Source organism: Mesoplodon densirostris, chromosome 7, assembly GCF_025265405.1.
Source record: "Mesoplodon densirostris isolate mMesDen1 chromosome 7, mMesDen1 primary haplotype, whole genome shotgun sequence".
Lineage (NCBI taxonomy): Eukaryota > Metazoa > Chordata > Mammalia > Artiodactyla > Ziphiidae > Mesoplodon > Mesoplodon densirostris.
Genome location: NC_082667.1, coordinates 45,408,729 through 45,435,454, shown reverse-complemented (window position 1 = coordinate 45,435,454; position 26,726 = coordinate 45,408,729). Strand labels below are relative to the sequence as shown.

General features: G+C 38.0%; 1 protein-coding gene across 5 annotated transcripts in view; it reads right to left on the bottom strand.

The window, feature by feature from the left end:
• The window catches only part of GRM5 (glutamate metabotropic receptor 5), a 516,357-nt gene that overhangs the window by 91,062 nt on the left and 398,569 nt on the right, over positions 1-26,726 (bottom strand). For all 5 annotated transcript variants that reach the window (XM_060104244.1, XM_060104247.1, XM_060104249.1 and 2 more), the window contains exon 4: positions 3,407-3,653. In XM_060104244.1, coding sequence (XP_059960227.1) covers positions 3,407-3,653 — 247 coding nt within the window. The remainder of the gene's footprint in view (positions 1-3,406; positions 3,654-26,726) is intronic.

Here is a 26,726-nt window from a genome sequence, read left to right as displayed (position 1 = left end):
TTGCAGCTCTATTTACAATAGCCAGGACATGGAAGTCACCTAAGTGTCCATCGACAGATGAATGGATAAAGAAGATGTGGCACATACATACAATGGAATATTACTCATCCATAAAAAGAAACGAAATTGAGTTATTTGTAGTGAGGTGGATGGACCTAGAGTCTGTCATACAGAGTGAAGTAAGTCAGAAAGAGAAAAACAAATACCGTATGCTAACACTATATATATGGAATCTAAAAAAAAAAAAAAAGGTTCTGAAGAACCTAGGGGCAGGACAGGAATAAAGATGCAGACATAGAGAATGGACTTGAGGACACGAGGAGGGGGAAGGGTAAGCTGGGACGAAATGAGAGAGTGGCATGGACATATATACACTACCAGATGTAAAATAGATAGCTAGTGGGAAGCAGCCACATAGCACAGGAGATCAGCTTGGTGCTTTGTGACTATCTAGAGGGGTGGGATAGGGAGTGTGGGAGGGAGACGCAAGAGGGAGGGGATATCGATATATATGTATGCATATAGCTGATTCACTTGGTTATAAAGCAGAAACTAACACACCATTGTAAAGCAATTATACTCCAATAAAGATGTTATAAAACAAAAAGCTCATTACAGTAAAAAAAAAAAAAAAATACAGAATTCTGTAACACGCTTGACCCAAGGGTTTCGTTAAAGATGTGTGTACTGATAGTAGTCTGATTATGTGAGGCTTAAAAACAGTGATTAAATTTGACTAACTATCCATAGGTATGTGTGCCAGAGTGAGTTGTCACCTCTCCCAGCTTTCTCTGTTTAGGATCTTCCTCTTGTGACTCTGGCATTTTAGAGGAACCCCTAATCACCCTAGTCTCCTCTGGTTCATTGCCCAGGTTGGAATGTCTTTGATCCAGCTGAGCTGCAACTTCTACCCCAGAGAAATAACAACATAGTGCCTACAAATACATTTCTAGGAGAATAGTGGTGTTTTGATTTTGATACTGTAATTGGCAGGCTGTTGTACAGGGTCAGGAATTGAAGCCCACAAGATTGAGTTAGAATCTTGACTCTTTCATGTATTAGACTGTCTTTGGGGATGTCATTTAATCTTTGTAATCCTCAGTTGTGAGCCTTCGGCTAGAAAAGAACATGATAATATTACTTACCTCAAAGGATTAAAATATAGAGGATTTAGCTAAGTACTTGGCTAAGAACACACATGGTAAATATTAGTTATAATTAGTTTGTAACTATAACTGGATTAATTGGAAAAACAGAAAAGTTGCAAAGCACCTTTTCCTGAGTTTGGCTTATGCCCTCAGAGGCAGATTCTGATCATTTATTAGTGGGTTAATGTAATACCCAACCTTAGTTATGCATGAAAAGTCTCTAAACAACTATGAGTTTCCAGAAATTGTTTGCAGAATTTTATGGATATTGTCCTTGAGGGAATATCTAAAAATTTCATTTAACTTAAAGAGATTCATGTTCCCCCAATGGTTAAGAACCAATGTCCTAAATGTACCCCATTCCAGCATATTTGGAGGATTGTGAATGAGATAGTGATGTTCTGATCTATTAAGGTTTCCCACTGGAATAGAGCTGAGCCATTTCTTCACTGTCTGGTTTGTGGAACTGGCTTGGGTACATGACATGAAAGCTGTTTGAACCGATGGAACTGCAGTCAACAAAGTCTATGAACAAATCCCAAGGTGATGTCAGTGATCTAGGGGTGCACACAGGAATAATAATCCAGGTGAAGATATCAGAGCCTAGGCTTTGACCTGAGCCTAAAGACTGAGCTCATTCATTGACCTGCCCTAAGAAGCCTTTCAACAAATGTGAAGTGCCCTATGGCCCTGGGAAAATGCTTGTATTCCTGCCCCCACCCCCATGAATGTACTGAATAGCCAAAAAGTAGAAAACAATAGTTGAAAAATCTTATCTTGACAAACAGCTTGCTTGGAGCAATACTCTTCAACTCTCTAAAATAGAGAAAATATCCAGCTTTCCTCTTGGCTGCATGACTTGGAACTGCTGTCACTTAAAAAGTTTGGCTCGTGAGACAGTAACAGCTGCATCAGGGGCAAACTTCAGTTCACATCAGGAATATGGAAACAAGCTAGACCAAGGTGGCTGGTACAATGTGTGGGCACATGGCATGTGAGTCATGGAGGAACTCATGGGACCTTCTCTTGGCAGGATCAGCTGCAAAAAGAGTGTAAACCCACCCTCTCCAAGCACACCTGTCAAGCAAAAGCTGTTGCTGGAAAAATACCAGGGATTTTACAGCAGGTGACCAAAGGACCCTGATTGTCCTAACGCAGGGCAGATTAAAGACCCAGCCCTGCTACAAGTCAGAATATCATTTCAATGACATTATCCCTCATGGATTAAAAGTCTCATGTGAAGAGTCACTTAAGAATTTAGAGTCTGGACTTTGGTGTTGAACACATCACAGCTGTTGCCAAAGATGCAGTGACTTCCTCAGTCAAGATCCTTCCTCTCCAAAGCATCTGTCTCCTTGGCCATCAAATGGGGACCAGGGAAGTGCCTGCCTCAAGGATTTGTTGAGAGGATGATATGAGTTAATACTTTTAGACTAGCTGGAATAGGGTCTATCACATATGCAGTGTCAGACAAACATTAGCTCTTATTATTCGAAAGGACTGTGATAGAAAACACGTGCCGATAAATAAACACACAAAGAAGGCAACAAAAAAAAGAATTTAGAGTCTGAGATAGATGTGAATACTGGTAAGTTCTAGGTACTTAATGACTTACCTGGAGGCTGACCTATAATTATGAGTAAGTTCATATTTCTCAGGTTCCTCTCTATAAATAATGAAAGGTAAAATTTCAGAGAGAAAGACAATTTAGTCCTCAAGAAGGGAGAAAGTGTTCCAGCTGGAGGATACTAAAATAAAATGACTTGTAACTTACTGTAGGTACAGCAAACAATATAATAACACCTCAGCCCTATTTCTGGATTACCAGAAATGGAATTTTTCCTGTTTCAGAATAGTTCTGTGGCCTAAGAAGAGATCAGAATACATGGAATAACATGGCAAACATGTACAGGGAAACCATAGAGCCGGCTTTTAATTATCTATGATAATGTGAGGCTCCTGCCTATAAGTTTGAGTCTCTGAAATGTGGTGATGATTCCAAGAGCACGTTTTAGATATCAGCATTAATATTTTTTCCTGGCCACAGGAAATGGGGCTTCCCCTCTCTGTCTTTACTCACTTTGTGATATCAGAACTAGCCAGACATGGCCAGGAAGCCTAGATAACCACAAAGGAGAGAAACAGGCTCCTGAGGATCAAGAGATAGCTTGATCAGGCTCTACTGTCTAGAGGTGAATTGTAACAATACAATTCACAATACAAGAGGTGAATTGTCTAGAGGTGAATTGTAACAATACCTTCCTGGAGAGTCTCCATTCTCATCAAATAGGATCATGTCTCCAGAAACCCCAGTAAAATTGGTTTTCATCAGGGAGTCCAAAAGTTTCCGTCCATCGATTGGCTTCATGGCATCACAGAGGCCCGCATATCCTGGACAGAGGGACATCTGCATGTTGTGGAGCCCATAGGCCATGGAATAGATCGCATTGATCACAAATCCCATTTTGGAGTCTTGAACATGATGTGTTCTCAGAGTCAGAGAACCTGTTGGAAACCAAATTAGAGATTAACTTTGAGATTTATTTCTACTATAGCTATCTCTATGGATTCTGAATAATTTGAGAGTGCACTGGAACAATTTATCAGAGTTAAAACCAGAGGAAATACTAAGAACAGGTGCCAAAATAGTATGCCTAATAATTGTCTTCTGTACTCAGTTTTTTTTCCCCAAGACCTAAAAGACAGAGCTGAATCCTCACCAGTACCAAGATTCATTTCCTCTATTACCACACTCTAGGGATAAATGCAGGATAGCACTCCATTTCTGTGCCACAAGATTTATCTTAAGGACAGATTAATCTCCCAAGTATTCAGCTGTGATAATATACCTCCTTGGTTTAGATATTCTCCAAACATCTCCAGTTTCCAAAAAAAACAAAAAACACTCCAGTTTCCAAATTATTAAGCTTAGTTGAGCAAAGTAGATCCCCTACCATCTTGCCTCAACTTACCTATTGGGATTTATCACCCATCATTTCCTACCTCAAAGCATATGTGCCCTAAAAACTGACCTATTTGGAAATTCTGAAATATAATATTTAAGCCCTATTAATTAATTCATTCATTAAATAAAATTTATTGGAGTCTGAGTATACATAAAGCTCTGTGTATGATGATCTAGGGAAAATAAAAAGGTGAACTGGACATGAATTCTGCACTTAAGAGGAAACATGTTCAGCAATAGAGAGAAATTATGTAACTACATTAAAGGTAGAAGGCAATAAATCTGTAATAGGTGTGGAGTTAAAATCTATAGAGGTCCAAAGAGGGAGTGATCCCTTTCAGTGGAGGCCCAAAGAGGAAGCCATCTCTTCCAGTGAAGGGCTCTTGGGAATGTTTCATTAAAGAACTAACATTTGGTATGAGTTACTGATTAAACAAATATGGAATGAGTGCCTGTTAGTTTTGACTGCTCAGAACTTGCTGGAAGTGTGGGACATAATGTAGAATAAGATAGACATGATTATTGCTCTTGTTTACTTAGACTCTAGAGGGCAGAAGGGCATCTAAGCAGGCTAAGTGCTAGGGCAGGACTGAATAGGGAGGGGCACTAGACCAAGAAACTCACTGAAGCTGAGCATTTTGGTTGAGTATCAGCTGGATGAAGAGTGGAGGAAAGCATGTTTGAAGGTTCATAGATGAGGTAGAGCACACTATGTTTGGGAAATTTTAAGGTTGGAATGTTTGCAACATGGGGTAGGAGGCGGGAGAATGGGGAGAACTAAAGTAGTAGAGGAAGGCAGGATTGCATCGGCCAGATTAAGATCACTGTACTTTATCCTAAGCACTGGGATCCTTTGTAGTGCTTAAAATAGGAAGGAACATGATCAGATTTCTGTTTTAGAAAGATCAATCTGGGTACACTGGAGAAATATTTAAAGGGCTATAGGAGTAGAATTATGAAGACCCATCAATTGGTAATGCAATGATCCCAGCAATAGGTGAAAATGGCTTTGCTGAGGATAGAGGTCAAGATTATGGACAGAAGTGTTTAGGAGGTGGAATCTACTACCAGGCCTGGTGATTGAGGAATGGAGAGGACTGAAACATACAGGAAGAGCATGGGTATAAGGTAAAGGTAACAGCTGAGCTAAGGACAGAGCATGCCATTTGGGGAGAAGTTTTTTAAAGAGAGAGAAATAGGAACTCTCCAAAGATGACATGATTTTTATGACTTTCAAACTGTAGAGGCATAGAGGCTCCTAGGAAAACCAGCATAAGTATAACATGGGAAAACTTGTTTCCATCTCAGAACTAGACACTGGCTCTAGGCTACTTTCCAACCAAATCTTACAATTTCCTTTTCTACACAGACTCTATTCACACTTCCACATTTCACCTCATACCACTAGAAACTCCATTCTTCCGGGTGTTAAGTCAAATACTTGGGAGTCACTTTTGACTTTTTTCTTTCCTTCATTCCTTGTTTACTCTTATTTGGTCTGTCTTCAGAATATCCAGAATTAAACTGTTTCACACAAATCTACTTCTACCAGGTTTAAGATATATCATCTTCTGTCTGAATTACAGCGATAGTCTTTTAACTGGACTCTTTCTTTCTGCCTTAAACTATTCTCCACCCACTCCAGCCAATTTTTAATTCAATAGCCATAAAAATTCTCTTAAAAAAAAGAGTTAGGTTATGATACTTCTCTGATCAAACTTTCTAGTGGCTCCGTTGTTACTGAAAATAAAACCCAAATTCCCTGCCATGTAGTTAAGGGATACATAAAATTAAAAGATGTAAAATGTGACATCAGAAACATAAAATGGTGGGGGGGTAGTGGTAGTAAAAGCATAAGGTTGTTAGAATGCATTCAGACTTATGAGATCATCAACTTAAAATAGTCATCTTTAAATATAGGTTGTTATATATGAACCTCGCGGTAACCACAAACCAAAAACCTATAATAGATACACACCAAAAAAGAGAAAGGAATCCAAACATAACACTAACAACAGTCATCAAATTATAAGACAAGAGAGAAAAAAAGTAAAAAGGAACAAAAAAGAACTACAAAACAACTCCAAAACAAAGAACAAAAAGGCAATAAGTGAATACCTATCAATTACTTTAAATGTAAAAGGACTAAATGCTCCAGTCAAAAGACATAGAGTGACTGAATGGAAAGAAATACAAGACCTATCTATACACTGCCTATAAGAGACTCACTTTAGATCTAAAGACACACATGGAGTGAAAGTGAGGGGATGGAAAAAGATATTCCATGCAAATGAAAACAAAAAGAAAGCTGGGGTAGCAATACTAATATCAGACAAAATAGACTTTAAAACAAAGTCTGTAAAAAGAGACAAAGAAGGACATTACCTAACGATAAAGGGATCAATCCAAGAGGAAGATATAACAATTGTAAATATATATGCACACAAAATGGGAGGACCTAAATATATGAAGCAAATACTAACAAAAATAAAAGGAGAAATTGACAGTAATACAATAAATAGTAGAAGAGGGCTTTAACACTTAAATCAATGGACAGATCATCCAGACAGAAAATCTATAAGGAATTACTGGCCTTAGATGACATGTTAGACCAGATAGATTTAATAGATAGATATATATGGAATATTCCATCCAAAAGCAGCAGAATATGCATTCTTTTCAAGTGCACATAGAACATTCTCCAGGGTAGAACACAGGCTAGGCCATAAAACAAGCTATAATAAATTTAATATTTATTAAATAAATAAAATTCTGACTATATCAGTAAGAGACAAGAAATTGACTACAAGAAAAAAACTACAAAAAATACAAACACTTGGAGACTAAAGTTTATGATACTAAACAACCAATGGGTCACTGAAGAAATAAAAAAAAATACCTGGAAATAAGTGAAAATGTTAACACAATGATCCAAAATCTAAGGAACACAGCGAAAGCAGTTCTAAGAAGAAAGTTTATAGTGATACAGGCCTACCACAGGAAATAGGAAAAATATCAAATAAACAACCTAATCTTACACCTAAAGGAACTAGAAAATAAAAAGAACAAATGAAACCCCAAATTAGTAGAAGATATTGAAGATCAGAATGAAAATAAATTAAATAGAGACTGAAAAAACAATAAGAAAGATCAATGAAACTAAGAGATGGTCTTTGAAAAAAATAAACAAAATTGGTAAGCCTTTAGCCAGACTCATCAAGAACAAAAGAGAAATGGCCCAAATAAATAAAATAAAATATTAATGAGTAGAAGTTACGACTGACACCACAGAAATACAGAGGATCATAAGAGATTACTATGAACAATTATATGGCAATACAATGGACAAACTAGAAGAAATGGATAAATTCCTAGAAACATACAGTCTCCCAAGACCAAATCAGGACTAAGTAGAAAATATGAACAGATCAATTACTAGTAATGAAATTAAGTCAGTCATTAAAAAAACAAACAAACAAAAAAACCTCCCAAAAAACAAAAGACCAGGATCAGATGACTTCACAGGTGAATTCTACAAAACATTTAAAGGAGAGTTAACACCTATCCTTCTCAGAGTATTCCAAAAAATTTAAGAAGAAGGAACACTTCTGAACTCATTCTACGAGGCCAGCATCACCCTGATACCAAAAATAAAGATACCACACACAAAAAATTGCAGACCAATATCACTCATGAACATAGATGCAAAAATCCTCAACAGAACATTAGCAAGTTGAATTCAAAAGTACATTAAAGGGATCATACACCATAATCCAGTGGGGTTTATCCTACGGATGCAAGGATGGTTCAGTATTCACAAAGCAATGAATGTGCTACACCACATTAACAATTTGAAGAATAAAAGTCATATGATCATCTCCAAAATGCAGAAAAAGCTTTTGACAAAAGGCAACGTCCATTAAACACTCCACAAAGTGGTGTAGAGGGAATGTACCTCAACATAATGAAGGCCACATATGACAAACCCATAGCCAACATCATACTCAACAGTGAAAAGCTGAAAGCATTTCTTCTAAGGTCAGGAAAAGGACAAGGATGCCCACTCTTGCCACTTTAATTCAATATCACGTTGCAAATCCTAGCCACAGCAATCAGATAAGAAAAAGAAATAAAAGGAATCCAAACTGGAAAGGGAAAAGTAAAACTTTCACTGTTTTCAGATGACATGATACTATGCATAGAAAACCCCAAAGACTCCACCAAAAAAAAAAAAATCTGTTAGAAGTATTAAATGAATTCATTAAAGTTGTAGGATACAAAATTAGTATTCAGAAGTCTGTTGCATTTGTGTATATTAACAACAAATTATCAGAAATAGAAATTAAGAAAACAAGCCAATTTAAAATCACATCATAAAGAATAAAATACTAGGAAGAAATCTAACCAAAGTGGTAAAAGATTTGTACTCAGAAAACTATAAGACATTGATGAAAGAAACTGAAGATGACACAAACCAAAGGAAAGATATACCCTCCTCAGGGTTTGGAAGAATTAATATTGTTAAAATGACCATACTACTGAAGGAAATCTATAAATTCAATGTAATCTCTATCAAAATACCAATGGTATTTTTCACACAACTAGAACAAATAATCCTAAAATTTGTATGGAACCACAAAAGATCCTGAATAGCTAAGGCAATCTTGAGAAAGAAGAACACAGCTGGAGGTATCACACTCTCTGATTTCAAATTATCATACAAAGCTACAGTAATAAAAACAGTATTCTACTGGCACAAAAACAGACACATGGATCAATGAAACAGAATAGAGAGCTCAGAAATAAACCTACACTTACATGGGCAATCTATGACAAAGGAGGCAGGAATATACAATGGGGAAAGATACTCTTCAATAAATGGTGTTGAGAAAACTGGGCAGCTACTTGCAAAAAATTGAAACTGGATCACTTTCATATACAATATGCAAACATAAACTCAAAATGGATTAAAGACTTAAATGTAAGACCTGAAAATATAAAACCCCTAGAAGAAAACCTAGGCAGTATGCTCTTTGACATCAGTCTGAGCAATGTTTTTTGGATCTGTCACCTCAGGCAAGGGCAACAAAAGCAAAAATAAATAAATGGAACTACATCAAACTAAAAAGCTTTTGCACAGAAATGGAAAACAGTAACAAAATGAAAAAATGAATGGGAGAAGATATTTTCAAGCAGTATATCTGATGAGTGGTTACTATCCAAAATATATAAAGAACTGATACAACTTAACATCAAGAAAACAAACAGTGAAAGTTAAAAGTCAGTGGAGCACCTCAACGGACATTTTCCCAAAGAATACAGATAGAGTGCCAATAGACACATGAAAAAATAATCAACATCACTAATCATCAGGGAGATGCAAATCAAAACCACAATGAGATACCACCTCACACCTGTCAGAATGGCTAGCATCAAATAACAACTGGTGGCAAGGAGGTAGAGAAAAGGGAACTCTTGTGCATTGTTGGCAGGCTTGTAAATTGGTGCAGTCACTGTGGAAAACAGTATGGAGGGTCTTCAAAAAAGTAAAAATAAAACCATCATACATTCAGCAATTTCACTTCTGGGTACTTACCCAAAGAAAACAAAAACACTAACTTGAAAAGATATATGTACCCCAGTGTTCATTACAGCATTATTTATAATAGCCAAGACATGGAAGCAGCCTAAATGTCCATCAAGAGATAAATGGATAAAGAAGATGTGGTATATATACACAGTGGAATATTACTGAATCATAAAAAAAGAAATCTTACTATTTGTGACAACACAGACAGATGTAGAGGGTATCATGCTAAGTGAAATAAGTTAGAAAGACAAATGCCATATGATCTCACTTATATGTAGAATCTAAAAACAAACAAATAAATGAACAAAACAAAACAAAATACATACAGAGAACAAATGGGCGGTTGCCAGAGGGAAGGGTAGAGGTGGGGGCATTGGGCAAAATAGGTAGAGGGGATTAAGAGGTACAGACCTCCAGTTATATAAAATAAATAAGCCACGAGGATATAATATACAGCATAAGGGATATGGCCAATAATATTGTAATAACTCTGTATAGGGACAGATGTTACTAAACTTATTGTGGTGATCATTTCCTGATGTACATAGATGTTGAATCACTAGGTAGTATACCTGAAACTAACAGAATATTGTATTCAGCTGTATTTTAATCAAAATGGATCGTTAAATAAATAAATAACCAAATAAATAATTCCTCTCTAGCTACACGGACCCGCTCCCTGATCCTCAAGCATTCCAGGCATGCTCCTGCCTCTGGGCCCTTGTACTTGCTGTTCCTTCTACCTGGAATATCTGCCTCAGAGATGTGCAGAGCTATTAGGGTCTTTCCTCTAATATCATCCTCTCTGTGAGATTTCTCTGATATCCTGTCTAAATCTCATCTCCATTCCACTCCCCCAACACACTCCCTATTTCCTTTCCCGACATTATTTTTTTCCTTACCACCATCTAGAACAGTTCCTAGAACAATGCCTGGCACATAGTAGGTCCTCAATAAATACTTGTTAAATGAATTAAAGAACTGTCCCCTCTAATTTAGACTATCCCTTCTGTTTTCTTTTCCTCCCTAACCCTACTAACACTAATCCTATCCATGTTTCAGGGCCCCAAGAGCACTTCCTTCATGAAGTCCACCATGGTTGCAGATACTAAAATTAAGCTTTCTTTTCCAAACTCTCTATCACTTTCTTTATACAAGCATACCTTGTTTTATTGCTCTTTGTGAATATCGTGTTTTTCACACATTGTAAGTCTTTCACAACCCTGTGTTGAGCAAGTCTATAGACAGCAGTTTCCCAGTAGCATTTGCTCACTTCATGTCTCTGTGTCACATTTGGTAATCCTAATTAGGTAATCCTAATCTCACACTTTTTTCATTATTATTATATTTGGTATGGTGATCTGTGATCAGTGTTCTTTGCTGCTACTACTGTGACTCACTGAAAGATCAGATGATGATTACCATGTTTTAGCAATACAGAATTTTTAAATTATGGTATGTAGACCTTTTTTAAGACATAATGCTATTGTACACTTAAGAGACTACAGTACTGTGTATAAACATAACTTTTATATGCACTGGGAAACCTATAAGTTTGTGTGACTTGCTTTATTGCAGTATTTGCTTTCTTGTGTTGGTCTGGAACCGAATTTGGAGTATCTCATAGGTATGCCTGTACCTCTGTCAGGTACCCTACACACTATATTATAGAAATGTGGGCATACTTAGGGGAAGGAGAATTTGAAACATCCAGTTCCCAAGTCAGTCTATCTCTACCTTCTTCCATGAAACTCCCTAAATGGAGGCAGGGTTACTCTACCTGACTGATTCTATTTCTGGAAAACTCACAGCAGTAGCATTTGAGGCCATGCTTAGAGGTTTGACTTTGAGCCTAAGCCAGGTACTGCAACTCAGCCTCCCAACCAACTATCAAGGTTCAGCAGTAGGTGCTTTCGTGGCTATTAAAAGATAGTAGATAGTTTGATTCTCCTTCTTTTGTTTTTCCTCTAATGAGCAGAAGAGAGAGATCTAGGTTTAGATTCCTGCTTGATGTCTTCCTAGCTTTGTGACTTGGACAAGTTACTTAAATCTCTAAAATTCCAGTTTAATCACCTTTAAATGGTGACATTTATCTTGCAAAGGGGATGTGAGAATGAAATGTTATAGAAAAGCCATCCATACCTTGCACAGAGCCTGGCACAAAGTAGATGCTTCATAAATAGTAACTGTACCAAAATGTAAATCATAATAACCTTTAGCCACTGTGTTTTGTGGTTAAGACTTTGGAGAATGAAAGCAAGCCAAAGGTCTCTCCTCATGTGACGCCCAGGAGAGCTCTCTGGCTGTCATCTTTCAGGCTCCCTTCCTGATTTTTCTTTATGCCTTGTGGACAACAGACAGCAATTGGCACAAAGTCCAGTTGAGCCTTATTCATTTGTAAATCAAATCACAGTGCTCGGGGCCTGGTTACTGTACTGCTTGTTGAATTGGATGGGGGCAAGTATGAAAATTTGCATTTGTATGACAGTTTAAAAAATAATTTCTGCATACATCAGTTATGTGCATCAATACTCTATCCACACTGTAGAGATAAAGAAGTGGAGTTGTAGACAGGTCAAGTATGTTTTCCAAGGTCACAGAGATAATAAAAATCAGAAGTAGACAAGAATTTCTAACACGAAGATCAGTGTCCTTTTTGCTACTATATTGCTTTTCACTGGAAGTATGCCCTCCCTGAACAATATTACTGTATCACGTTTTAAAAATACTCTGATTAAGACATAAAGTTAGGGAAAACAAACCAATAACAAGATCAGATCTTTCCTGGAAAGTGCTGTGTTTTTGTTTCCTTAAATAATGCCCACTAGCTCTGCTTAAGACCTGGGCCCAGAAGCTGACCGAGAGCAAGAGCTTGAAAACCAAATGACACACGCTTTTGTGCACAACCTGCCGAGTCCTTTGGTGTTGTTTGGGCATCTGGGAACAATTGGCCTTTTTGGGCAGCATTAGGGTCTTGAGGAAGTTCCTGGTGACTATTTTCCCTTGTCACCCAAACATTCCAAATGATTGCAAATTCAAAAACCAAAAAAAGAAAACAATCTGCCAGAAGAAAATTGATGGAAGTTTAACCTTTGTAATTTCTCCTTAAGTCATTTTGATGCAGGTGGTTTTTTCCCCCTTCACTGATTTTATCTATCTATCTATCTATCTATCTATGTATCTATGTATCTATCTATCTATCTGTTTTTATGAAGTATAGTTAATTTAAAATATTATGTTAGTTTCAGGTGTGCAGCGTAGTGATTCAGTATTTTTGCATGTGTTTTTAAAGAAAGGTATCTTAATCTGTTTTAGCATTCAGGATGCAACAGGGGTCAATTCAGTGAAATTCAAATTTGAATTCTGCTTACACCATTTCATCTACTTTTCAGTCTTTTTCCTCCATTAGAAGAAGCAGCTCATGGATGGGCTGTGACCTTCAGGTAGCTAAGAGAGCTCTGTTAAAATGTGTGCTAACAAAATAAATAATTTACAAAACACTTAAATATCATAAAACTCAATGAGCTAGGAGCTGTTTCCACTAAAGATGAAGAAACTAAGGAAATCAAGATGACTGTCAGTAATTGACAAGCTTATCTTTTTGTGGATGCGGGGTCTTGTACCCACATTTGAAAGCAATTTATGCAATAGACTCAATATTTGTAGCTCTGGGGGAGATACTGGCTACTTAGGGAATTCTTGTGCCTCCTATCTCTTTAGACTTAGATCTCTGTCTGTCTCCACCCCCTCCCTAAATCACACATCTGAAGGGGGTGAATCTGTAAGATGCTGTCTTACTTTGTGTTAGAGGGTGCACGTCAACTACTAAGAGCAGCAGAGCAAAGAGGAGAAGAGTACAGATTCTGGAACAAGGCAGCAGGTTAGAGTCACAGCTCTGCTACTTACCAGCTGTGTGACTTTGGCCAAGGTCGTTAGCCTCTCTGTGCCTGAAAAAATGGGTTTAATAATAGTAACTTACTAATAGATTTATACAATGATTAAATGAGTTTATACTTATTAAGCATTTGATTAAATAAATTGATCTATGTTACTTGGTCCCTGACCCAAGTTCTGTTACTAATGATCTGGTTTGTTTCTTTTGGTTCAAAATATAAAGATCTGGAAGAAGTACGTTGCCAAGCAGGGACATTAACTACTGTGTTCTTTGAGGAGTAAAAGAAAGGGTGAAACAGTGCGTAAGGGGAACAGAAGCAGGATCTGAGGTAAGACAACTAGACAGGGCTGTATGATATAGGGCTTTGGAGTGTTTTTTATCAGAGAAAGATCATGTTTTCATTTAAAAAAATTTACGTTGAGGTTGGAAAATAGAATGAGTTTGGGAAAACCTAGGGAATAATGAAATAGGATGCTAAGAGCTGATGGTGGCTTAGTCCAGGGTAGGAGTCCAATTATATATAGAAAGCAGGGAGAATAGGATATGTTAGTGGATTGGATGTGAGGTGTTAAGGAAAAAGAAGAATCAAGGATTAGTTCAGGTTTTCATTTTTAAGCAACTAGATGGATTAGAATGACATTGAGTGTGAGAAATAGGTTGGTGTGGGTGTGGAATCAGAAGTGCTGTTTGACATGTTAAACGGGGAGATCAGTCAGCGTCCAAAGCAATTGACCAGGAAAGAGTTATTATTGGTGGCTTAGATTAGGGTGATAGCAGTCGAGACGGTGAGAAGTGTTCAGATTCAGGACATGCTTGGAAAATAGAACTGACATGACCCGCTGACTGATTAGGTCTGTTGCAGATATCAGACTTCTTTTTGAGTTCCTGATCACTCTTTCAAAATATGTAGAGATGCTAGACTAATTTTACTGGCTGTATAGTGTTCCCTTGTATGGATATATTTTTACTGGTTTCAGAATGTCTTACAATTTCTTGCTTGGGTTACTACAACAGTCTCCTAACAGATCCGGCTGCCTCCAATCTTGCCCTGCTCAAATCTTTGTATTTCCAGTGTAGATATACAGTGAGTGGTCTTTCTTAAGTACAATACTGATTTTGTTAGTCTTCTATTAAAACCATTCAATTGATAACCAAATTATACCCTAAATACCTTGTCCTGACCTTCAAGACCTTTTTCTATCTTGCCCTCTATTTGCCTCTCTGTTCTGATCCATCATATTCTATGCATCAGCTATTTGGAACTTCTGGCAGCCACGTAATAAACTCTTCTCTCCTGTGTCTGGGCATCTGTGCATTTCCCGCCATACATCTGGAACATACTTTCTTGTAGATTTTCTACTTAGTAATTTGTGTGTGTCTAGGACTCACCTCTACTCAGAAGTTGTTCATGACCCTCCTTCAGTTCAGAATTAAGGTTTTGCTCTGTTCTCCTATAGCACTGGTGCTGATGTTTATCATATACTAAGCACCCTATAAAGAAATTGCCTGTTTACACATCTGTCCCTAATCTAGACTTAAGGTTCTGCTTTGTCCTCTTGTAGCACTGATGGCGACCCATGGCTGATTTCTAGTATACTGTGGGCTCCCTGAGGACAAAGATTCTCTGCCATTCACAGAGGTAGCCCTTGTGCCTTCCACAGCATCTGACACATAATTGGCACTATTAATATATATTAAGAATATGAATGAGGCCTGATGCATGACAGGATGTCTCAAAGGGTGTCACCAAATACCAGGTCTGGTCTTCAAATTGTCAAATCAGTTTATTAGAGCAATCATTGCTTTGTAGAGTGGCACTAAATAAAACTAAACAGCAATGCCAGTTTACAACAGAATCTGCCAGGTGGCCCATACAATCCCATTAAGCAATCCTCTATGCTTTCACCATCTAATCAAACTTCATGTGAAAAATTCTGGTCTAATCAAGATGAAGTAAGCACTCTCCACCATGTTTCTCCCATGGAATGCAGCTGAAAACCCTGAGTGAAATGACTGGAGTAGCTTTCTGAAGATTCTGAAAAGTGGTAACAAGTGGACTGGGGAAGGAAACCAGAATTGAAGACACCACTGAGCCATGCATGAGATTCTTGGATCTTTTCCTCCAGAGTCTCCAGGCCTAGACTCGAAGGCAGCCCAAAACTTGGAACTGTGCACCCGACAGAAAGAGCTCTATGAGATGCTCTCCTTTCTGGTCTGAAAACTGGAAAGGGGCACCCTACAAGTCAGAGAGAGTGAGGGAAATTCCATTTTTGTTTTTTATTTTATTTTCGTTTTCCTATGCAAGCCCCTGGGCAGCCCTGCAGAGATGGTGTGGCAAAGACCATGGTGGCTGTGCAAGCACCTATAATTCTGGGTGGAAACCCTTGTCTATGACCAAAGGAACTGTCCCAAAAGTATGGGGAAACTCCCTGTTGCTTTTTCCCTCTCTCTAGCCTCCCCCCACTTGGCTCCCATGGCAGTCTAGTTGGGGAATAGGATGTGTGAGGCAGAGGTAGAAACTAAAGCCTGGATTTTTGCCCAGAGGACCAAGCAGGGGATGGGAGAGGCTAGGAGCTGAAAAGTGTCAGGGAGACTATGGAGAGGGGGGAGCTCAAGAAAATGATCACACAAAATTGAGTATGAACTCCTGGGCTCCCCAGTGAGTTGTGCAGCCATGGATTTGACCCTACTTAGCACACCAGAGTTTTGAGAAGTGAACTACAGGGTAGAACACTGCCTAAGTCCAAGACTTACCACTCAGTGGGGGGCACACGTGCAGTAAACTCTGATAGAACCACAGAGGCTTTGAAAACTGCACTGACAATGGAACCACAGCCCACAGAAGGCAGGTATGAACTTGTAGCCTAAAGCAAACCAGGCTGATTTCCCGTATTTTTAAGGATCAATGTTCTCTATAAGATAACATTATATTTGAAATATCTAGAATCATAAGAGGACACCTGGAGTAAAGGGACTGTCTTTGATTACTTGGGGGTGCTGTAAGAGTCCCACCACCTTTTACTGATCTTCTGTCTACATTTCCAATCTGTCTACTCTCCTTTGGTTGACACAGCCTTTCTTTAGCTGTCTTAATAGAACTCAGAATTATATTCAGTTCCTTTGTTCGTGCTGCTTAGGCCCTAGAGAGAAATTCTGGCTCATTAGGTAATTGGTTTGTTGACTCATTCAGAGATTAATTAAGTTACTGATTAAACAGACATTTATTGAGTCCTTACTGTATGTCAGACATTCTGCTGGATGCTGGTAGTACCAACATGAGTAACATGGTATCTGTATCCTCAGAAACACTCAGCCTATAAGGGACTGGCTCAGTGATAGAAGTTTGTGATGGGCCCAAGGAGTTTCACCTTATTAGGCAAGTTTTAAAGTCCTGAGTGCACGTATTGAAATGGCTCATTTTATTCAGCCCTCTTTTCTCATCTACTAAGTGGTAGGAAAGAGAGGACATGTTAATTATTTGGCATGTTAATGCACAAAAGAACTAGACTTCATTTAGCAGTTATTTACTTTGTTCAAGGATTATTTTTTAGGGTCTACTAAAGGCCAGGCCCACTGTAGGCATGAGGATTTGTGCCAGGCCAAACTTGCCAGCTGCTCTCAGGCTGGATCTGCCCCACAGCAGCCTGGAGAGAGGAAATGGAAGCAGGGAAGGATGGCTGTTCCCTCTTTGTTTCTTTCCTCAAAACTGGATTCCCTGATTTAGAACACTTAACATTCAATCCTAATTTTACTATTGTTTAATCAAATCAGAAGGCTCCAAAGAGATAAGCAGAAACTGAAATCCTTCAATATGTGATTACAATTTAATTTTACAGCACTCAAAACATGTTCTTTAATTCATCTGGGGAGCCGGAACTTTGAAGTAGCTGTTAAACAAAGGGAAATCAGACTGTCTTAATGCAGAATCAGAGAATGTCTGAGATACAAGGGACTTTAGAAAGCATCTAGTTCTAGAAGCTGCAGAAAGCAATCTCTTGGGCTGAATTTGGCCTTTAGTTATGTTTTGTTTGGCCTAAGTGCCATTTTATGGAAATTTCACATAAAAATCTGGCTTTTTAGGCTCTCTTGGAAAGATCAGAAGATATCACAGTACTGGCTTCAGATTCTCACGTGGCAAACGCTGACCCACTTCTGTCTTTTACATCATTTCTTTGGCTCTGTACTCACTGGAGAATGGGACCTCATAATCTGGTCCAATAAACTCAATGGAGGAAAATAAGGCCAGGAGAGGGAAAAGTACTTCCCTGAAGTCATACGTTTGGTTAGTGGCAGCTGGCCCCAGACCCTCTGTGTCCAAACTCTTGGACTAGTGCTGTTTTCATATGGGAGGCAAAGGAAACCATGATTTAACATTGTTTTCAGCAAATGAACTTATGACCATAGAGCAATGAAACCAGCAACAATTTATTTAAAAAAAAAATCCTAAGTTAGTTCTTTGTGTTAGCCCTTATACTAGATACTGAAATACTTTGGGATTGTCTTCATTACTTCCTTTCTACCCACCAGTAGGGGCAAGATAGTAAAGGGAAGGAGGATGTAAGGGAAGAGATTCAAGGGAAGGAGATTATAAATCTATAAGAGTCCATTGGATAACATATTGTAACATTGCAATGAAAAAAAACAGTAGTGAAACAAATTCTCCCCACTCTCATTTATTTTTCAAATCTACTCATTCCTTATGCATCTGGCAGACGGATTCCATTTATGCTCAGTGGATAAGACAATAATTTGTTTCCTGCTGTGACAGAAGGGCAGAGCATCCCCCAAGCCAGAATTAATCTTCTGCCATTACATGTGCTTATGCAGAAATGTGCTTATACCTCTATTATGACACGTAATGCTTTCTGCCATGCGTTAGAATTATCTATGTGCTTGTCTGTGCCCACCACAGAGTATAAGCATCCTGAAGACTAAAACTGTCCTGTTTATACTGTGTCCTCCACAGTTCCTAACACAGTGGCATAGAGTGAGCAATCCATTCCTTCATTTAACATTTACTAAGCACCTCTTTTCTGCAAAAGCCTCTAAACGTATCATGAGATTCAGGGATTAGTTCAGAATAGACCATCAGCTTCATGCAGATTGGGCCCACATTGATCTTGCATATATTGTATTTCCAGCACCCAGAACAGTGGTTAGTATTGTCACTAATATATTGGTGGGTCATATGAATTATGGATGAATATGAATAGACTTACTGTATAGTGATCCAGACAGAGAAATGAATGTTATAATGAAGATGCAGATGCAGGTAGCTTCTTGGGAGCATAGGTTAAGATTAGTAAAATAAAAAACTGGTTAGGTGACGTAGGGCTTGGACAGAGACTAGTGATGTCAAGCTGGAAGGAACAGCCTACAGAAGGATTAAAGAAACTGATGACATCATATAAATCATTCAGCCTTTTCCTCAACACTGTATGTGTGCTTTTCTGTGTTAGGAAGCATGGCAACACTGGGAACCCAGAGCTGTAGCCATAAGCCTAGAGAGACACCAGTTTGTAATATCCGTAGCTACTCCAATTTAAACTGTGCCTGAAATACAGGCAGTTGACCCCTAAATGCTCATATTGAAATGCAAATGAAGGCAGCATCTGCAGAAAGAAGACGTGTCTTCAGGGAGTTACAGAAACTCGACAGAGATTGTACACTTCTATGTGCAGAACACCAAATTTTAAATTTAAATGATTCACCATGAACAGCCGGTCGGCAGCCCTCTGATGGATATATTATTTCAGATAGCATATCTCTTTCATTCACATTACAGTATTTTGAGGAACTTCCATATGGTATGTAAATGAAGGAAGAATTCCACAGGGATATGAAGGCTGGTGGTAATGATATTATTAAAAAAGAGTATGTGGCAAAAAGCCATAGCATTCCACTCTCCTTACTATACTAAGACCAAACTCCTAGGCCAGACCTTTCTTATTTGGCTCTACCCATTGGTCCATCTTCACCACTATTCTTTTTCATTTTAATCATGTTTCATAATATTTCCTGGAGACTTGGCTTTCCCATCTCTATATGATGAGCTTCCTATCATACTTTAAAACATGGTTTAATGGTCACTTTACTGTGAAGCCTTGCTAGAGTTTCTCAGGTAGAATTTGATAATTCTTTTTCCAGGGCTTCCTCATTTGGAAAATAAAGCAAATAATACCTTCTTGTAGAGTTGTGACAATTAGAGACAATACATGTAGAAGTCAAGACTCCATAACGGTACTACATAGGAAACTATTGCTGTTGTTGTATACCTAGTACAATTTAATACAAGAAGTCACTAGATTAGTCTAAGATATTTGTAAAATTAGCACTCCATACCTTTGAAAATTTGAGAATTACTGTATGTTTTATTCACAAAATGTTCCAGAGTTTATGCTTCTGAAAATAAGTGATGCTAAAAATTTAAGTTCCATTAAAACTTTTACTTCTAATTAAAAATAACAAGCATGCTAAATGAAAACCCTATCTCATATAGTAAGCACTATAACTGAAGTGAAGTAGAAAATTGAAAAAAAGAATTACATTGCAGTGTATAAACTTGCAAATAATTCAGCCACAAAATACAGAGTTTTCAAATTGTATACATGGAAGATTAATTATCATGTCTAATACAAGAGACTTGATTAGGGTAGAAGGATTTGTATAAAATGAGACTGGATCATTTTTATCAAAGGGTATTTATGAAGCACCTTCTTCTGACTGTGCTAGTTACTGTGCCACTTGTACTAGCTTCTTTATTATATTTATATATTTTTTTTTTTTTCCTTTTTGCGGTATGCGGGCCTCTCACTGTTGTGGCCTCTCCCGTTGCGGAGCACAGGCTCCGGATGCGCAGGCCCAGCGGCCATGGCTCACGGGCCCAGCCGCTCCGCGGCATATGGGATCCTCCCAGACCGGGGCACGAACCCGTATCCCCTGCATCGGCAGGCGGACTCTCAACCACTGCGCCACCAGGGAGGCCCAGCTTCTTTATTATAGATGTTACTTTAGAATCACAATAATGTCACTTTCGACCATGACAATGATTATTTTCTATAAACCATTTTATTTTGAATTATTCAAAGGTGCAGTCATTAAAGGAGAAGAGATGGGAGAAGAAAGGTATCCAACGCATGCTAGATGCTATGTGCTTGACATTCATTACCTTATTTAACCCTCACAGCAAACATAAAAGCTAAGCATTAATTTCTGCCTTTGTTTAGATGAGAAAATTTGGGCTCAGAGAGTTAAAATAAAATGCCCAGTGACAGAAAGCTAAAACTGAGTAAAGGAGGATTTCAAACTCAGTTTGATCTGGCTCTACAGACTGACCTTTCTGCACCAGTATCTCCCGTTTTTGTAAACACAACAAGGTTACTTTTGTAAATGTCAGTTTCCTTCCCTTGAAAATGAGAGTAATCATCCTTACTAACTTCTGAGGTTAGCACTTGAGCAAATAAATGAGAAGTTATATGTAAAAGATTCTGATTAATAGTAATGGGCAATATTTATTGAGAAATTACTGTTGTTCTAATTTAGCCATTACAAAAGCTCTGTAAGTAGCTACTACTTGGATATGTTAACATTAGTTAACTAATGTTAACATTAGTCTCTCTTTTTCTTTTTTTTTAAGGAAACTGAGGTTCGCAGACATGAAACAATTTTTCTAAGGATGAATAGATTGAAAACACATCAGATTGTAAAGCACTGCTAGCATATGGATTGAGCATGTTTCAAACACTTTAGTACTGTATTAACATAGAGAATCATGGAGGGGTATAATATAAGAAACCATTCTTTGAAGTATTAACTTTCTTATCTTCTAGACTCAGTCCCAACTTAACTCCATGCCATCATGTCACCAGACATGCCATCAGAGCCCCAGACAGATACAACACACCCTAGGTCTTTTCCAGTGGATTGGTATCTAATACAGTGTGTTGAAGTCAAAACCCAAAAATATGGGAAGCACTAGACTAAATCTCCTTGAGACTACTCAGTGAAAGACTGATTTTTCTTGTTTTCCATCATTCTGCAAAGTTCCATATTGGATTCAGTGGTGGCTCAGTGTTAGCAACTGGACAACCACTTACTAATTACTGTATTTGAATTCCAATTCAACTGTTCATTTTTATAATAATTACTTGTTTGGTTCTATGTCCCATGGGTTTGTTTTGCATTTACAGAAGGCAGCACAATATAATTAAAAGAACATATATTCAAATTTTAGCTCTTTGTCAGTTATATGTCCTTGCCTGGGCAAGCCAGGAAATCTCTTTGAGCCTTAGTTTGCTCATCTGTAAAATAACAACAACAATAATAATATCTGAGGATCAAGAGAGAGCAAGTGAATGAAAGAGCAAGAGGAAACCATGAACAGTTTTACAATTCTAATAAATTAGTATTATTATTTTATAATCTATAAATCTGAGAACAAGTTATACCAGTTCTCCAAAGAAATCTGTGAGCTGGCTCATTCTGGCCTGATAACTATCTACAGTGAAGCAATTCAGAACTGAAACTTTATTGTCCTTTGAAAAGAAATCCTGCTTCTTAAGTCTAATTATTGCTGGAGGTCAAGGTGGGACCTGTCCTTGGATATGTTAACTGTGGCCCATCCATAGATGTCTCTGTGCAGTGTCTGAAATATTCTTCTCTGCTTAGTCCCCAGGATTGATCCATTTTTTTAAAAGCAGAGTGGAAAACCCTGGAGTTAAAACATTAAAGGATTCACAAAGACATTTCAACTGTATACAGTCTCTTATCTAAAAAAGCCATTTTCTAAAATATTATCATATATTGGAAGGAATAAAGATAAGCAACTGCTTAAATACAGTTTACCTTACCATTATGAAAATGCCTTGATTTCATTATAACCTGGACTTCAGTCCCTTTGGTTCATGGGATCACCAAGTCAGCCCAAGGCTCAGAGCTGCATGCTGGCGGGGAACTATGGAAGGGAGGGGACACCTGTCTCTTGACACCTGGTCTTTTAGTAAACATGTAAAATACATTCCTTTATTCATTCAACAGGTATTTATTGAGCACCAGCTATATATCAGAGTTGTTCTAGCCGAGTTTTCAGCAAGTATTTGTTAAACACCTAGTGTATTTAATGATCTATAAAATTGCCTAGTGGCAGCAGGGAAGTCAATTCCATGTGTGTGCACATGGTTTAGCTTATTTGGAGTTACACAGCCTAAAGTTTGAGACTGCTTTGCTACTTACTAGGTGTGTTATCTTGGGCAAGTCATTTAATCTCACTAAGTATTTTTTCTTCCATTTTCAATAAAAGGACACTAAGCTGTCTCATAAGATTGTTGGGAGCATAAAATGAGATAGAGCCTAGCAAGCAAATAACTGCTTATTAAATGCTAATTATGATAATGATGATGGTAATGAGACCACTTATATCATTTCCTGTTATTGAATTAAGCTATAGTAACCTTCACTATTTGGCTGCCTAGAATCCACATCCATTCCTAATATTGATGCATGGTACTTAGATTCTAGAAGGCTGTATACTCCTTTCATTAGGGAAATTAAAGAAGCCTTATCCTCCTGCATTCTCCATGCCCTGGTTGCCAGGTAATAGGAATGTGACCCAGGCTCAGTGAATTGCAAGCTCCTTCCCAGGAATCTGGAGAAAGTGAAGTAAATCAAAGGATGACCAGTATTTATTTACAATGAAGTGAGCTGAGTGGGTCCAAGTGCAGTTATACTCTGGCCAAATTGCTAAAAGCTGAGCTTCTTGTTTCGTGGCCCCTGGGAGCTGGTCCAAGTTTCCAAACTTAGTGCTCCAGCTACGAGTAGATCCTGGGAGGCCACAATATTCTTCCAAGTAATAGTATTTATTTATAATTATATTTATTTATTTTACTTAAGAGAGCCAAGATAACATTGGTTTCCAGTGATTACAACCCAGATCCTGACATGAGTCTAATTCTTGTTTGGAAAAGCAACCTGTTATCAGCTGGGCAGCTACTTACTAATTATTTGAATTCCAATTCTACTGTTAATTTTTATGATAATTACTGGTTTAACTTTATCCAGTATTCTATGGGTTTATATGGGTGCCTACAGTCCAACAGAGGCAAATTATTTAATTTTATATTGAAGTAGAACCATGGACCAAGAGATTTCCAGAGCTGAATTATTTGACAAAGGAAATGCAGACATCAAATTTAATTCACAATTCCTCACCAGGATAGCAGATGCCTTGCACTGTGGAAGCTGATTTCACAATGGAGAACGTTCTCCAGTTACCTGTGACCATTTGAACCAGCTAATTCAGTTTAGAGAAAGAATCACCAGATGAATTTTCTTCTCTCTCATCACTAATTGAGGTTTAATTAAATACTGCCTTAGAGCATCAAAGGAAACCCTGGTCCATGCCTACTTCTTTACCTTATCCAAAGAATCTGAGAGACACGGAAGGAAGGAAAAATAACAACAGAGAAAGTGCAATTGGAAACTGAAAATTTCAGGCATCAAGGGAACTCTTAGGAAAGAAAATTTGCCATGTGCTTCTGAGACAGTTCAAACACCAATTTTGTTGTCCAAATCTCCCACATGGTGTCCAATTACAGCTAGTTATCCAGGGTTTAAAAAACATTCTCCCCCTCTTTGAAGCAATTTACTATATGTTAGTTAAAATGTCCTAACCATAAAGCACCCTTGAATATTGTTTTTATATTTTGCTAAATTTCCCAAATGTAACATATGCCAATTCAAGCAGAATGTAGAAAACATTTTAACATTTGTGGAAGCAAGAGTTTGCACATGGTTTATAAATGCACAAACCTCTTGTGTTTCTCTCTACTGTGCCCTGTAGAGGTTTGTGACTTAGAATTGTTTGAGTTGCATTTTTCATACAGTGTGAATTTTGGCTGAATTCTTTCTTAGAATCACATTCTTTTATTTGTTCTGAAATGTTGAGATTCTTAGCTCTACAAAATTGCTAGAGAAAAATATTGTGCAGAAAAAAAATGCTAATAGTGATATGGTTTATTGAATTTTACTGAATGCTGGAGACTATGTGCTATGGACTGAATTGTGTCCCCTCAAAATTCACATGTTGAAGTCCTAGCTGCCAGTGTATTGATATTTAGGATAGGACCTTTGGGGCTATTTGGGATGGGGCCTATGAGATGCAAGGGTGGGGCCCTCATCATGGGATTAGAGTCCTTATAAGAAGAGACACCAGAGAGCTTGCTCTCCTTCTCTCTGCCATGTGAAGAGGTGGCTGTCTGCAAGCCAGGAAGAGGTCCTCACCACAACCCAACCATACTGGCACCCTGATCTTGGTTGGGCTTAAATATCCCAGTCTACTCTATTTTGTTATGGTAGCCTGAACTGACTAAGATACTGTTAAGTGCTTCATAGGTACTAGTCGATTTTCTTCTCATAAGGCCTCTATCAAGTAGGCATTTAATATCACCCAAACTTACATCCGAAGAAAGTGAGGAAGGAGAGTTTCAGCAATTTGTGTAGCAAAGCTATTAAGTGACAGAGCCAGGATATAAATCTAGCCTGTCAGATGCCAAAGCTTTCCCCTCTACTGTGATGTCTTAACTTTCCATTTATGTAAATCCACCACTCAAGAATCATTTTAAGCACATTTGTCATATTCATCAATATATAAATTTACCTCATATTTCTTTGTGAAACTTTTTTAGGTCTCTCACGGTCCCTGCTCTTCCTGCAGTTACTGTCTGAAACATAGATATTAAGGACAGTTGTCATTGGCTTCTAGCTTTGAGTTCTTCGTGCTTTCATCCAGGTTTCTAGTCTTCTACTGACTTAGTAATTTTGCTCCAGGGGTTCTTCATTAGCACTGCACGTCACTAAGGTACCAGTTCCACTTCTCTTATTCGTCTTTACATATTTCTACCTGTGTAACTTCAAACTTGAAATATTTTGAGTGAAACTCATCTCTACACACTCTGTCCCCCTTTTCTATTTTCCCTATTAATGAAATTTCTCAATAACCTATAATTGAAATCTTGAAGTCACCCTTGACTCCTTTCCCTGCCCTCAACCCTGCAGAGGATCACCAAGGTTATGCCACTCTTCTGTCATCCGACAGTAGATGCTGTTACACCCTCAAATTCCCAGTAGCTTAATGCAATAAAAGTTTATTTCTTGCTCACGTCCAATACTAACCTCTGTTTCATCCAATAAACTCCAAATGATATTGTCAGATTAACCTTTCTAAACGTGATTTTTGATTATATAATTTTCTGGCTCAAAATTTTTCGTAAATTACTTAATATGTAGAAGAAAATTCCCCATATCATTGCCTAGCGTACGCGATCCTTAAGAAATCTTTCCCCACTTTCATTTCCAAGCTTATCTGTTGTGACATTATGACACTTCCACTCTGGTTGAACAAGTTTACCCTCCATCACCTGAACAGGCCTTGTATCTTCTTAACTCCATTCTGCAATTTTTCTAGTCTTCTAAGCGTGGAATACTCTGCCTCAAACTCTCCCTCTCACAGCCCAACCAAACTTCAGGACTCAACTCAAATGCTAACCATATCATTAAGCTGTAATGTCCCCAGACACAAGCATTCTCTACCTTCTCTAATGCCTAGAGCTCTTAAGACCCATTTCACTCATTTTCTACTTAACATATATAACCTTATTTTAAAGGTATCCCCAGATAAATTATAATATACCTGAAGGAAGAGATCAACCACTAGCTAATCTTTGCATCCTCTCTTACAACCCTTGAACTAGCTCATGATCTTGCTTAATGGATGTTCAAAAAAATGATGATTTAATAAAGAAGCTGTAATAGGAGTTTAATAAATGCCCTGAATTTGTATCAATACTTTATTTCTTGAAAAGAAATCATGTGCCACTTAGGTCATATTTAATAGCTTCTCTGATAGTCATGAAGCCTTGAATTAATCAGTAAATATTTTGGAAGCAACAGCTTAGTGGGAGTCACCATGGAAACAGATGCGTCCTCTAATGACTCATTATTGTCCCTAAACAAGTAGAAGCCCTCTTCATAATGGACTCTTCTACTCCAGCACTGCTTTCTCGTTTGCTCAGGCTATTCTTTTGGCTTGACCCCTCCTCTCCACTTACCCATATCACATCCAAGCTGTCCCTT